The sequence below is a fragment of the Eutrigla gurnardus genome, assembly GCF_963514095.1.
Source record: "Eutrigla gurnardus genome assembly, chromosome: 9".
NCBI lineage: Eukaryota > Metazoa > Chordata > Actinopteri > Perciformes > Triglidae > Eutrigla > Eutrigla gurnardus.
In genome coordinates, this window is record NC_139923.1 from 27,195,623 (window position 1) to 27,211,197 (window position 15,575).

A 15,575-nucleotide genomic window follows, 5' to 3' on the forward strand; every position below is an offset into this window, starting at 1 on the left:
TTTTATGTGCTGATTCTACATCCAACATGTCCTGTAGACAGAAAGGGTTTACAGTAATCCAGTGATCTGCAGATCAATGATTTTAAATCACTTTCACATTGTCCTCCCCTATCATAGAGAGTTGCAGGAATTCTTTGCACTTTCTTGAAGTCAATGTTGTTTTGGTTACCTTCCTGAAATAAGGTCTGCTGTTAAGACAAGCTTAAACTAGACTAAATAAGATAATAATAATAATAATAATAAATAAGATAAAAAATAATAGGATATATACTCACGTTCGTACTACAGTGATGTAGTTTGTTTATATCTTAACGTTTGCTTTATACTGCTGACTGAATGATTAAAGGAATTGTGAAGATTATCTTGCAGAACAAAACGTGAAAGTTGTGCGTTTGAACTTATTTTCTGGGATATTCCAAACTCCATTTACTGTAGGGGAAAGTGTGACTTTAGAGTAGAAACAAATGTTGAGTTTAGCTCAGAATTGGCTGCATGTCGTAGTCTGCTGCGACCCTATTGAGACCAATGAAATCCCATCAAGTGTGATAATTGGATCTACCGAAGCATTGTTAAAAGGCACGTTTGGCAAGTGATATTTCTTTTAATTGCAAACAGTCTTTAATGTAATCAAAGCATGTGCTTTTTTCATGGTAACAGTGAAGAACATATTTCTGCTTCAGCGACTCATCGGATTAGTCCAAGCAGGGCTGTCAATGGACGTAACAGCAGCAGTCATTTCATATGGAAATGTGGGCTTGTGCTCCACTCTATTGTAGTGTGTTTTACAACCTCCCCGCCAAGGTGTGCCTTTTAAATCTTTTTTGTTGTTGTTTTTACATCTCCAGCTCACTCGGCTCGTGTTGTTTCTCCTGCTTCCCTTAACTTCAGTCCAGTAACACTTTATTTGCATGACAAATTTCAGACGTTTGCTTTGCCAAAGCGTGTTTTAAGATGTAAACAATCTGTCTCTCTCTCCTCTCCCTCCCGTCCTCTTCCCCCACTTTTGTAAACCTCTAGCTGTAAGTGATGAAGTGTTTGAGTCTCTGGTGATGAACTGCTTGGTCCAGATGGCTCATTGTTGTATCTGCTGCCCTGCCCCTTTTTTAATAACACACGTTTGGCATTGACTAGTGTCACTAGTGCTGTTTTATAGTGTGTGTGTGTGTGTGTGTGTGTGTGGATGGTTTCTCTTTGAGCCTACATTTGCTGCTGGATTTCTGACTGCATTATGTTTTGTATTGTCTGGTGATAATGTGAACAGATGTAGTGTGACGAAGGTGAAGAGGGTGAGTTTAGCAGTATGCCTCAGAGTCTAAAGGAGCTTTCACACCGGTGACTAAAATAATGACATCGTGAGCCCGTGTTGCAAAGAATTTTGGCATGGTTTAATTTCAACAATCTTCTCATGTCTCTTCTGTAAGAAGACATCACTATGTCTGTTATAAGCATGCGTTACTACTGTCTGGGGTCGTATGAAAGGGGCTTGATTATTTGAAAGAATGCTTGAGTGGTTAATGTAATCGTGAATTAAAATACTCCTAGTTGCTGCAGCCCTATATGGTGACTTATGAGCAGAGATCAACTTTGAAGCCCGACATGAATTGTTTCCCCTTAATTACCTGGACTGTGGCCGCCTGCCACAAGTCTTCTTCTTGTCACTTCTCAGCGACGGGCTGACTTCGTCCTGGACGTCACTGCTTCTGCCCGGAAGTTGTGCTCCTGGTCAGTGGTGGTTTTCAAAATGGGCAACAGAAACAGATTGGACGATGGGTTAGAATAAACTGCTCACTCTCTGTCTAGACACAACAGTGACACTAGGCAGTCTCTTATAAATATTGGTTTTGAAATTTCATCATATGGGAGGAACAACAGGAGAAAAGTAGGGACAGAGTATAGCGTTAAACGAGTGGGATGTTGCCTGCTGACAGATTCTGCCTCACGGGGACATTTTGTTATTTTTCCGTGCTGTTTCTAGAGAAGGAAAGTGAGTATTGTAGAAAGTGACAAGGGAACATTTTAGTCTGCATGCTGGATGATGATGATGATGATGATGATGACGACGACGACGATGTTCTTAGAAATGCATCATATTGTTTTGACCTGCAAATTGTGGCTTTTGAGCAAATCTGCAATTTAGCAAATGACTGAAGTCTGTGTTATAACAAATGCAATACACTGAGTTTTAGCACATTTTTCACATTCAGGAGTGTGACGCTATTGAATGTGATGTTTGCACCTATTACATTGTGGCACATGGGGGAGGGGGGGAAGTCAATGGAATGAAAAGAAAAGGAAAGTGAGGTATGGAGTCAGCGAGGGCAGCTGGTGGTGCAGCCTCCAGCCAGACGAGGCTGAAATCTGAGACTTGCACAGCCGGGGTGGAGGGAGGAGGCAGAGAGAGGGAGCAAATGTTCATCGAGGAGAAGGAAGGCAAAAATATGCAGGCTCGAGGCAGAGCATGCACAAAAATAAAGTGGGGTGGGGGGGGCAGAGGAAAATGGGATAGACGCCCCACGTGAAAGATGAAGTGTAGCAGGGCAAATAAAATGAGTCAGAGTCAAAAGTCCCTGTGTGTGAAATAGAAATGATGCGTTGTGGAGAAGAAGGGGTTATGTGTTGGGTTTAAGGAGCTGCCAACAGGAAGGGTGCCGAGTGAGCATGCTCCGTTTGGACTGACACTGGATGCCGGCTTAGCTTCTCCCCGGCTTGCACAGGAACACACCCAGCAGCAGTGACACCTACCACACACGCCAGCGGACAGAAAGAAACATGGCTTGAATAAGAGCGCAGAGGACAAAAAAAAAAGTCAGAGGGAGAGTTACTTTTGTCCGGGACTTTCCCCTCCTTTTCCTCTCGCGAGCTACAGCCCTCTCCTCTTCCACCGGGAAAGAGAGAGGAGGCCTTTGTTTTCCAATCGGCAAAGGATTATTTTTCCAGGAACATCAGATTTTTTTTACTTTTTTTCTTCATAGAAACCAGACCTTCTTTTACTGTGGGGATTGTGCTTTTTTTCATGTTTCAAACCTGCAAGTTTGGAAAGTTTTGGAGGATTATACTTTTCCAACGCCAAATACTCCCACCAGGAAAAACAAAGGTGGAACTTTGTAAAAAGAAGAGTTTATCTCGAGTGTCAGGAGACAATCGACAGTGACTTTGCTAAATCATCCCATGCCGTGTTTAGTTCCTCGTGGCTGTCTGGGAGGAGCCAGGGAGTGGCAGGTTGACCACACACACACACTGACAAAGTGCTAACAGACTGTTGACTTAATTTGGCTTCCAGGATAACAGAAAATCAGTGATTAGCAATCTCACCTAGCAACCTGCTTAATATTTGCTCTCCATTTGGCCTGATAGGCACCGTTAGTGGATGCTTGTTCTAGTGACTGAGGGACTTCAGAGTTAAGAACGTGATATTTGTTAGTTTTTTGTTTTCTTCCGTGCACAAAGATATTCCTCATCTCCATCTCCTCTGTGGGCTGTTGTTAAAGCATCTCCCTTGACTGGACACAGCTCCTCCGTGCCTTTATTACAGCTTTCCTCTGGACCTTCATCTGCTTATGCTTCCCAAATGGGCGACCGGGAGGAAGAAATGTGATCCTCTGTTGTGTGGAGCGTTTTGGGCGGGAGCGACAGCACTGTATCCATGGAAAAGGCCAGAGAAACATGGCGTTGAGCGGCTACGTGAATGCTCTACCCCTATGTCTCTGGTCCCAGTGAAGTCAAAGCCAGCTAGCGTAGCACTGCAAGCTCCGCCCTGGAATTCCTTGTTCAGACTCTTCTCGTGCGTGGCCACAAGGAGCGTGCACAGGACTAAAGGTGAATGAGCTTTTTCCAAAGAAGATGCATTTTTGGGGGGAATACGCGTTGTAAAACGTCGTAAATTCCTGCGCTCGGACCAGCTGCGGCTCCGTCCGCTGTCCAGTTTGATGAATTGATGGCACGCGTATGGCGAGCTCGGCTAACAAAGCGCTTGCGTAGCGAGCGAGTGATGCCACGGAATGTATGGTGAATACTTTCTGGTTACAGAAGACGCTTTTAGCAAGTGTGCATTGTGAATTATGTGTGTACATGAACACTGTGTGTGGTTGTGTGTGTGACTGAGAATAGAGTGGGCTATGAGTTGAGAACAAAGAATGGCATGTTTGTGTTGAAGCCCAGCTTGTTTTCTTCCCCCCTCCTCCTCCTCCGCTCACGCTTCGCCTCCCGTCTCTTTCTCACGTCTTCTTCTATGTCCTCTTTCCTGTAGCGTTATCTTTTCCCCAGTTTGCTACCCTTCCTTCCTTGCTACTTTTTGTTTTATTGTTTTTGTTTCTTCACTTTTCCTGGCTTCGGTGAAGACTTGGAGGTCTTAGGATCTCTGAATATTTCCTTCTTTTGTATCACGTTTTCATAATATTTTTTAATGTTTTGTAGCGTGTGAATGTGTTTGTTTGTCTTAAGTCAACTTAACTTGGGTGACTTAAAGTAAACCTTTTATTTATAGCGTCCTATCACAACTGAAGTTATCTCAGGACATTTTATAGAGCAGCACTAGATTTAGTCTTCTGAAATGGAAATCTGTAGCGACTGTTTTATTGGTCAGTATATTGCCTGATAAATAATTGTGATGAATTATATTGTCTTTTTTATTGGCTTTACAAAGCCACCTGTTCCTGATCGGGGACATGTTATTAATTGTACTGCATTATGGTGTATTAGTTGATTTATATGTTGTAGTGTTGTCACGATACCAACATGTTGGTACCGGTACCAACATGTGTTTTTCGGTACTTTTCGATACTTTTTCAAATAAAAAGTGAACGTAAAAAATGTCATTACTGACTTTATTTTAATAGAAAATCTTAGAACAATAACATAATAATCAGCAAATAAAATAAAATACCACAAAGACAAGCTTTTCTAATGCACACAATTTTAAAATGTTAAAATACAAATACAATAATATAATATAAAATATAATATAAATAAACCAGCTCTATTTTTTTGTTTCCAGAGCTACTTTTGTTAAGAGTGAAGGGCGGTGGCGCTTGCTTTTAGCACTGAATGTGGCTTTTTTTCCTGAGTAAATGACCTGTCGTTCCCTGAGCTCAGTGTACAGGTCTGGGTGCTTATCCTTTAAGTGTTTGGCTAGTCGGAGGTGTTTCCTCCGTTAGCCATGCATGTTTTTAAACACCGTTTACACAGTGGTGCATCGGCGTTAACTGCCTCGCCTTGCGCATTTGTTTTTAAGCTAAAGTACGGCTATATCGCACTTCGCGGCGGTGGTTTGTCCTCAAGTTGCGGCGTGGTGACGGTGGCAGCAGCCATTCTCCTCTCCGTGCTCCTCTCGCTCTCTCTCTCTATCTCTCTCTCTCTCTCTCTCTCTCTCTCTCTCTCTCTCTCTCTCTCCCTCTCCCTCTCCAACGTCTCTCTCTCTCTTTCCTCCTGCTCCGTTTGTTGCTCTGGTCCACGCTGCTCGCTAACTTGCTAGCTGTTTCCTCCGGCTTGCTTGCTTTTTCCTTTTATCTCCCCAAGCTGTGGCTCGCTCCTCGTCCTCTCAGCTGTAGTTACAACGCGGTGACGTCACGCGGCGAGTTTGCCGCGCTGTTGCGGGCGCTGCCGGCAGCGCTGCAAGTACCGGTCCCGTCCAAATGCAATACAGTACCGTTTTAAATGCCTCAGTACCCTGGTACCAAATTAGCACCGGTATACCGTGCAACCCTAATATGTTGTATAAGAATCTGCAAAGTAGCCTACATTACTTGAGTAGCCTGAATGCAGCACTGCAGTAATCAGTGGCGGAAAGTAACATTTACCCAAGTGCTGCACTCTCACACAACAATCTTGATGCTTCTTTGTCCTCCACTACATTTTTACTTCACTACTACAATTACATATGTTCAAAATGCAGTGTTCAATCATATTATATTAATATAATATAAAAACAAAATGGCCCATTTGGCTTTATAGTGAGAACTTTAAACTTTAAGAATTGAAGTGCATTTCTTAGTTATATTCTTGCATAAGCTTTAGTGAGACAGCCTTAAATCATTATCTCTTCAATTGCACATATTTTGAATAATTTAATTGGTCAAAATGCTCCGTCCCCCATGTGATGTAGAATACTTTAATTAATAAGATCGAGACTGACTCGACAATTTGCAACATCAAACTGGTTTTATTGCCTCGGTGCTCACATCAGCGATATGTAGTTACAATGCATAAAAAGTGTGTAATTAAACAAGCCGTTTGTTTGTAGTGACGTCAACATGGATACAAGTCATGCAAAGATGTTTATCCTTGATGCTGCTAACAAACGGTAGAATAGATGCGCCAGAGTTGGATTAAGCCCTCTACATGGCAAAGATGCCTTTTTTTTCTTTTTTTAATGGTGTTTCTAAAATGGAAAGTCTTAGTCTACTCATCCTCCTGTGGGGGAAACCATCTAAAATAAGTACGCTTATGAAGTGTTATGTTTACACGTATCCCACCGCAATTTACTGCCTCAAGTCATGTGATTTGACCATTTGTGTGTATGTAAACATTGCAGTTGATGATGTTAATTAGTATTTTTGTACAAATTGACTTGGAGAGACATGCAGACTTGGAGAGACATGCAGATACATGCTGTTGAGATAAAGTTTGCTGGCTGGGTTTTTTTTAGGAGGATTGTGCACACATGTTGCATTTGATTAATTACTTTTCATGTCCACAGCTTGTAACGATGATATTATATTGTAGACTGGGCTACAGTGGCCCAGATTCTGATCTTTAATGTGTCATGATTGTGTTTACCACTCCAGAATAACTAATGAGCTGTTGAAGCAGTGTAGACGTTTAATTTAATGTGACATAGTGACTCTTGTTTATGTGTTGTGGAGAACAGCAGGTACACTATGCTGTGGATTCAGTGGCTGTGGAAGTGATAGGCGGTGAGCAGAGTGTGCTAACTTTATCGAAGTTGCTATTTGAGCGACGGCTGTACAATACACAGGGTGATGTCTTCTTGGGCTGATGTGGTCAAACATGCAAAAGCACATCAGCACACCGTGTTGGAGCTCAGCCAGCTGTTGGGTCACTTCTGGAAAGTGTTCGTCAATATAATATGATCCTCACGGTAATTAGGAGCTTTATCCACTTTATGAAATAAGAATTCACGGTGATGGGAAACCAACAGGCTGCCCAGTCGGAATCAACGATTTTTTTTTGTTTTTGTTTTTTTAGGAGTCTAGTCTAATGTACGTTGCATTAGCGGCACACTAAGTGGCTCTAATGCCTCGACTTCTATGGAAGTGCCTTTCCTGGTTTGCTGCTGCAGCAGAGATGCTACCTTTACACCATGCTGTAGATCAGATCTGCTTCAAGTGGAGCATGTGTGACACCTGTGCTGTCACAAGTGACCGTCACTCTGCGGTCTCCACTGTCCTGCCTGTTTAACTCACCGTCTGTGACTTTGTGTTTATTTTAGGTTCAATGTTGTGGAGTCGGTTTGATTCCCAGCCAGTATTTTCTAGCTTTGTTCCTCAAAGTCATGTTTGTTTACTCTGTTTTTTTCTCTCTCTCTTTTCAGAGGTCCCCACATTTCAAGAAAAGACGAAAGCCTTATTTGGAAATCTTATGGACGAAGGTTGGTATTTGTTTTTCCCCCCTTTATCTCTCCCCCCATCCATGTACAGCTGTCTTTGATGACATTGTTTACAGCAGCCCTTTCTGTAGACAAATTTGCAGTTTGCTCCATTTGGGCAACGTGTAGCAGCAATTACTGTTTCTCCAACAAAGAGAAGGTGTCTGCAGTGATGTTGCTTCCTTCTCAACACATGCAGAGGAGATGCATCAGCACCAAACGGAATTGGCGGGCCAGACTTCTTTTTTTGTTTGTTGATAATTTAAGTTTAACTTTTTAAGAAATATGCATCAGCCCAGAAAATCGCCGCCGGGGCGTCTTCTGCAGCGTTTGTGTCTGCTCCTCTCGTTTCTGTCATCCTTCCCTCCACCTCCTCGGCACGCAGCAGTGTTCTGCTCGTTTTCTACTCTCGCTGGCTTGCTGACTCACTCTTTCTGTCTCGCCAGCCCCGCTGAGCTCATGCTTTCACCTCCTTCCCCTCACACGTCTTTTGTTGTACATTTTTTGTTGAATGCATAACGTCATTATAAAGCCTCTCTGGGGATCGTATTGTCCCTAACGAGCTGCTGGTTCTCTTCGATGTCCACATTGTAAAAACCCAAGCCCAGAACCACGTGAACTGTAAATCCAGACTGCGATTCTAAGCCACCTGCGAACAACAAAAGGGTGCTTGGTCCCTGCTTGGCCGTCCTTTTTTGTCTGTATCTAGGCACTTCTTAGCACCCCCCATGTGCAACTGTACAAGTGATGCTATGTTTATCTCCCCGCTGGCTCTCTTTAGCTGGGCTTGTTGCTGCTCGTTGTAGCTTCACGTGCTGCCAACTAGCTATTGTAGCTGCTGTCTTGCCAGGGAAGATTTGTCAGAAGTAGTTTTCGAACCACCAAGAAAACAATTAAGTTTGTCAACACGTGAGAGTTACGGCTAATCTCCGCCCGACCACCCGATCAATAAACACCCATAAGATGACAATTTGGCCCGTATAAATAAAACCAACAATAAGCACCAACAGCCATCACCCTAAGGACCTCGACGAGGCGTTGTCACACGTTGGGATGGATTAATTAGACAAATAAATGCCTACATTCATGAGAAGTTAGCTAGCGGTTGTTTGTTAGCATCGTAATAAAGTAGCTTTTTCCCCGGAATATCGCCCCCCTCTCTCGGCTCCGGCCCTGATACGCCGTCGTACAGACGAGCAGAATATCAGCTACGAGCACGGAGGCCGCCGTTGTTGTTGTTGTTACGAGACCTCGCGGGGGAAGAAGTCAGGCTCGAGGGTCGAGGAGCGGGGCGATGACGTCAACGTATTCATTTTCGCCGTCCACACGAAAACGATCACGAAACGGAGGGGGGGGGGAGGGGCGTTTTTTTCTTTTCCACCCTGAGAGCTGGTTTCAAAAAAGTGCGTTTTCACGCCGCGGAAACGCCGGATCCGTATGGCTGGCAGGGCGAAACGCACAAGACTTCTGCGTTTACGCACCGAAAACGTTTTCGTGTGGACAGGCCCTAAATCACATCCATCACAACTGAGCTGTCCCTGCCCCGGTGCAAATCAGTGACTGATGATCTCCTGTGCGAATTTAAAATCATAGGTTGACGACATAATGAGCCGCTCTGTCTTTTTTAATGGATGAAACCCTCGCAGCTGAATTTTAAAACAATGCATTCATTCACTCACTCATGAGGTTATCGGGTGTGGCAGCAAAGTTTTCTCAACTCTGAAACTACAAAAATTGCCCCCCTTTTCCTGGCCTCCTCCTGGTTGAGGTCCAGTGTTGTTCTATTTCAGTAAAGTGTGTTCAGCCATACAGTTATTCTGCTGACTGAGCTGAGCTCATCGATGTTCTTTATGTTGTTTTAAACTATTTGACTTTTCTACGCTACTTCCACTGGATTTAAAAAATAACAAAGGGAATATGTGTTGTTTTTGCCACAATTAATATTATTACTGTTCCATTCATCCTAGGTTGGCAGTTATGACTAGTTATGAGACGATGTAGGATCTTCTTAACGCGGTGAAAGTCATCAGGATAATCGTAAATATCGCCACAAGTGACTTGAAAAAGCTGTCTCACTGGATATCATGTTTACTGGGACAACATAGAGAAACAGAAACTGACAGACGGAAATTATACATATGGATATTTATTATTTATTCCAATTCTTACTCATTTACATTTACATTTAGGTCATTTAGCAGACGCTTTTGTCCAAAGCGACTTACAATAAGTACATTTGTCAAAAGAAGGTATGTAATACCAGCGTAAGTAATAACAGCTGTGGGTGTTGTAGAGCAGGTCCAGCTCCACCTGGTACCATGAATTTAGAAACAGATCTCTCTTAAAGCCACCCAGCTGCAGCAGATGAATTTTTGCATTCCTGTCTTCAAACTGTATTTGTTGGTGACTTCCTGTGCGACGCCACTTGTGTTATTTATTCCAGTCTTTGCATGCTAGCTGCCTGTGACCCTGGCCTTGGCGTAGCTAAATGTCCTGAGCTAATTTGGTCCCACTGCTGTTAGTGCTGCTGCTAGCATGCTAGCCAGCTAAGAAGTTCTATTAATAGCTGCGAAGGCATTATCTCCACCACAGCAGATGTGTTTGCATGCCAGCAGGCACAGTTGCTAGCTAGCTAATACCGTCTCTCATTAGGTCCAGTTTTTTTTTTTACCTCTGCAGTTGGCATGTGGGCAAGCAGAGCGGCTTTTACCACCCCCCACCCCGAACAGATGCCCCGACAGAAGTGGGCTGCCTGCTGGCGAAGCTCCCGGCTACCGAGCTGGACGTAAAAATGGACGCTTATGGAAGTCGGGATGACACAGAGAAAAATCACATTTGGTATTCATTGGTTAGAGGGCGAACCCAAAATGTCAGAAGTAAATCACTGAAATTTGTAGTTTGGAAACTACTTGCTTTATGTTGCTGTGTTTTAGGAAACTAAAACTGGACTGTGCGTTTAAAAATATTTAGGGTTAATTGGTAATGATAGAAGTGATCGTGATTGAATCATCTAAACACCAACGCTGCATTCACCGCACAGATCCCGAAGACCTTTTATGGTCTTTTTTAAATTAGCTCTCCGAACTGAGCGGCCATTCCTAAAGCCTCGGCAGCGCTTTAGCCTGAGGATATTAATTTCCCAGCTGTTGTACTGTCTGCGTACATATTGCTGCGCTTTCTCTCACCACCTGATTGTCTTCTTTTGTCTTCACCTCCCACTCGTACTATCCTCTCTCTCTCTCTCTCTCTCTCTCTCTCCACATATTCTCCTCTCTGTTCTGGGTCTCCCTGCACTGCATCGGTCTGTGGGCAGGGCTATAAAAAGGATGAACTGTGCCAGGTAGCAGAGTCGGCGGGAGGGGAGGCAGGCATGCACAGTCATCCCACCCAAAAACCCTGTTCTGCTCCCCCCTCATCCTCCTCCTGTCGTTCCCTCTTTCTCTAATCTACACACCCACACTGCTGTGGTTGCCTATTTGCACATTTTTCTCTCCACCATTGTACTCTTTAACTCATCCTCGTTTTTCCACCTTCCTATAAGTTTTAGCTCTTTCTGTCCACCTCTTCTGTACCCTTTTGTTTTTTATCATCCCTCCCTCCCTCCATCATCTCCAATAACTCTCCCTCTGCCCCCCCCACCACATACCTATTCTCTATCATTTCTTATACTGTCCTCCTCTACCCTCTCCCCTTTCTCTGCTCCACAGGCCATCCCATACTTAACCACAAACCTGTTACCAAGGCAACTGCTCTGCACGATAGGAAACAGCAGCTGCACACACATCTGAGTTCACTTAAGCGTCTGGTGGTGCTTTTTTTTTTTTCTGTCCTTTTTTTAACATTTGTATTTTTTTATATATATTTATACACACACACACACCGAGAAAAGTCTCCGACTTGCTGCTGCTGCACGTTTTCGGCGGCGACCGTGGCCATAGTGACAGAGAGGCTACTGACGTGTCCTCCGCTCATTCCTCATTTAGATGCAGAGAAAGATGGTACGTCCCCTAAAGAGAGACCAGATGCTACAAATGAAATCCACATGCCTGCAGTTGCCAGTGTCTAAACTCCCAAAGGCTACAGTCAAATGGGTTTGAAGCACTGTGGTTGCAGATATTACGTAGCCATCAGCAGTGGCACAAATAGGAAAGTGTGGTAGGATGACTCGTCTGCAGAGAGTTTGAGACGAGTCGGTAACCACACTGGTTGCCTCTGTAAAGGCTTTTGGTATTGCATGATTCAGAATCTAAATGTATACACACACTGGGACAGCATGAAAAATGTTTTCCATCATCCCCACCAAAATAATTGTGAATCAGGATATCATTCCGATAATCATCGAAATGTGATTGAAACACACTGGAGACACTTTTTTTTGTAAAGGTAACCAATCAAATCATTTAAAACTAGATGATCATATGTCATGAGCTCTCCCTGCATAATGGAAGGATAAATACATTTCGGCTTTTTCCCAAGTGACTGGTGATGATATTTACGACCATCCCAATAATGGAAATTCAACACGATGAACTTGGTGTGTGTGTGTGTGTTTATATTTTATCACGATAGAATCCTGTATCATCCCGTCCCTAATATGGACACAATCCACATTTAATCACAGCAGTACTGTATTCTGAAATGTGTGCTTTGTATTATCGAGGGCTGGTCATGCAGCATTTGACTGAGACACACACACCTGCAAACGTGCAAACGTGACCTCTCCCCATATGGTAACCACTAGAATGAGCTCGTAGAGATAATAACAATACATTTGTTTCACCAAACAAAGATTACAGAGGAACATTACATCACAAATGAGATTTAATCACCATGTTGTCAGCCTGCCTACCATCCTTCTTTCCCAAATCTCTTTTCGTGAATTGCCCGTCAGCCTTCATGTAGAGGTGTCGGAGGTTAACGGCCAGGTACTTAAAGGTCATAAGTCATAGATGTGCAGTAAGTGAGGAAATGAGAAGTCTAGAAAACTACAGTGCCTTTATACAGAACATTTTAATCTCCATTATATTGCCTTTTAATGTGCTTCAAACTTTAACACGTCTCTCCCTCTTTATCAGAAATGAGTCGCCAGACTGCCACCGCGCTGCCGACTGGAACCTCCAAGTGCCCCCCCCCTCAGCGCGTGCCCACCTTGTCGGGCACCACCGCCTCCAACAGTGACCTGGCCAGCCTGTTCGAGTGCCCTGTCTGCTTCGACTATGTGCTACCCCCCATCCTGCAGTGCCAGTCTGGGCACCTGGTACGTAACCAGAGCCGCCTCTCTATGCAGTACGCCGTTAGGTGGCGTACCTTTATTTAAACGGGGGTGTGTTAATGGTTTTGAACCAGTTCAGACCTGGCATCGTTTTAGAAATAACTGGATGACGAGAATGTATTTGCACAACTCCCATTGACCCAGATTAGCGCTTGAAGGAAAATGTCCTCCAGGCTAAAATGTCAGTTGAACTTTAAACCGATGGCACTAAGAAAGAAAGTTCAGGTCTCTGGAGAATGTGCCTCTCAGACTAACTTGTTTCACGTAGTCCCCTCTCAGGTATGCTCCAACTGCCGGCCCAAGCTCACCTGCTGCCCCCACCTGCCGAGGACCTTTGGGCTCCATCAGGAACCTGGCCATGGAGAAGGTGGCCAACTCGGTCCTCTTCCCCTGCAAGTACGCCTCGTCGGGCTGCGAGGTCACCCTGCCTCACACCGACAAGACGGAGCACGAAGAGCTGTGCGAGTTCCGACCGTACTCGTGCCCGTGTCCCGGCGCCTCCTGCAAGTGGCAGGGCTCGCTGGACGCCGTCTTGCCGCACCTGATGCACCAGCACAAGTCCATCACCACACTGCAGGTCTCCTCAGCTTCTTTCCTGAACGACACGTAATCAGGGCGTACAGCCATGTTTGTAAAAAGTCAAAGATGGGTGTGATGGTGCACAGGTGGAATCTTTGTGTTCTTTAGAATGAAGGAAATGCCTTTAGGGCCTCAAACTAGCCAACGACTAACTTTATGGTTCGTCCCAGACACTGATCACATTAAGATGGGATAAACCCAGAGCACTCGCACCTCCTCCCAAATCTGGAGATGTCATAGGTGATAAAAAGGATAATGACAAAATATTTGTAATTTGATCTTATTGTTCGACGGCTCATTCTGGAAAATAAAAGTATGGAAATGCACATTGTTAGGTTTCCCTGTGGCAGTAGTTGTTTTTCTCTCAAGTTTAGAGACTTCTGGTTACATTTGTCACGTTGACTGAAGCTGTCTGATCTGTGTGTGTCCAGGGTGAGGACATCGTGTTCCTGGCGACGGACATCAACCTGCCGGGCGCCGTGGACTGGGTGATGATGCAGTCCTGCTTCGGCTTCCACTTCATGCTCGTGCTGGAGAAGCAGGAGAAGTACGACGGCCACCAGCAGTTCTTCGCCATCGTGCAGCTCATCGGCACTCGCAAGCAGGCGGAGAATTTCGCCTACCGGCTGGAGCTCAACGGGCACCGGCGCCGCCTGACCTGGGAGGCCACGCCACGCTCCATCCACGAGGGCATCGCCACGGCCATCATGAACAGCGACTGCCTAGTGTTCGACACGTCCATCGCACAGCTGTTCGCCGAGAACGGCAACCTGGGCATCAACGTGACCAATCTCCATGTGCTGAGATCTTTCAAGACGGGAGGGTCAAAAAGTTCAAGATTGTCAGGGGGCGGGGGGTGTGCGCTTTTTTTAAAAGGGGGGTCAAATCCGTTGTGACCTCACAGCGCCTCCATCCTCTCTCCCCCCCAACCCCCTCCCCCCCTTCCCTCTCTACCTCACCCCCTTGAGACGTGGACCTGGACTGGTCTGATCAGGCAGCCGTGGAGCCCCAGGGGGTGGGATGGACGGATGAATGGATGAGTGGAGGATCAAACTCAAGGACATAACTGTGTAGTGATGGTTATAGACTTCTGAACACACACACACACGCACGCAAGCGTATATATGTGAGACTCGTGCACGCACATGTAGTCTCGCCCATTAAACACAAGACACAAACTGAAAGTTGGTTCAGTCAAACTCGGCTCTTTCAAACTCTTGTCTCCTCAAACGTTTTCCCACCACTTTTATGTGGACCCCCCCCTCCCACCTCCTCCTCTTCCTTCCGTCATCCTTCGAGACATTTCCGACACTACGGCTCCAAACTTCTCTCGAGACGCTGGAGGCCGGTCGTCACCGAGCCGCCCCGAGGAAGGCTGTATTTCAACATGGTCAGTGCCCCCACCTGACCCCCGACCCCCCCTTCATTCCCTGCTGTTTATCCACCCGAGACATCCCTTAGACGTCCTGGACAGCGCGTTCACAACCGTGGCTGTGTTTTTTCCCCACAAAGTTCCTGTTCGCAGATATGGGTATTTCTGTTCGCCGGTGACTGACGTGGATCGGCGGGGACCAGAACCCACAACCGCCCAGTTATGTCGAGGGTGACGATCGCCTCGTCTGGTTTCCTCCCGGCCCACATCTGCTCCACACCGGCTGACCAGAGGCTGAAGGTGGTGCATCGGACGCTCTTTAAAACAGCCGGCAGTCATCGCTGATCGCTGATGGAACAGACTTGCCTCACACTTTATGGATTTAGGAAAGCGCCCGGGATTTCTTTTTGATCATTACTTTTCACGGAGTGGACAACAACGTAGTCTCAAACACACACACACACAGAGCCTGCAGGTGTAATAGCAAATGAGTGAGTGCTTGTCGGAGCGTTTTTCACCGTGATTAGAGGAGGGAGGGGGGGGAGGGGGGAGGGAGGGGAGGGAGGGAGGGAGAAAAAAAAAAAACACTGCATTTCAGTTGAGTCAGTTTTTCTTTTGGGGGTTCTTGTTTTTTGTTTGTTTTAAAGTCGGTTCCTTTTTAATTATTTTTAGTTGTCTTTTTTTTGTATGAGAGAAGAACTCCGTGCGTGTGTGTGTGTGTGTGTGTGTGTGTGTGTGTGTGTACTTTC

The 15,575-nt window shown here is 45.3% G+C and overlaps 1 protein-coding gene across 1 annotated transcript; it reads left to right on the forward strand.

The window, feature by feature from the left end:
- The first annotated feature begins 3,566 nt into the window (after positions 1–3,566).
- siah1 (siah E3 ubiquitin protein ligase 1) lies at positions 3,567–15,331 on the forward strand. The gene is given in 7 exon segments (XM_084016956.1): positions 3,567–3,816; positions 7,550–7,606; positions 12,679–12,860; positions 13,155–13,190; positions 13,192–13,452; positions 13,886–14,242; positions 14,244–15,331. Coding segments are annotated over 7 exon segments (1,026 nt in total). The 5' UTR covers positions 3,567–3,698; the 3' UTR covers positions 14,259–15,331.
- Positions 15,332–15,575: the final 244 nt, after the last annotated feature.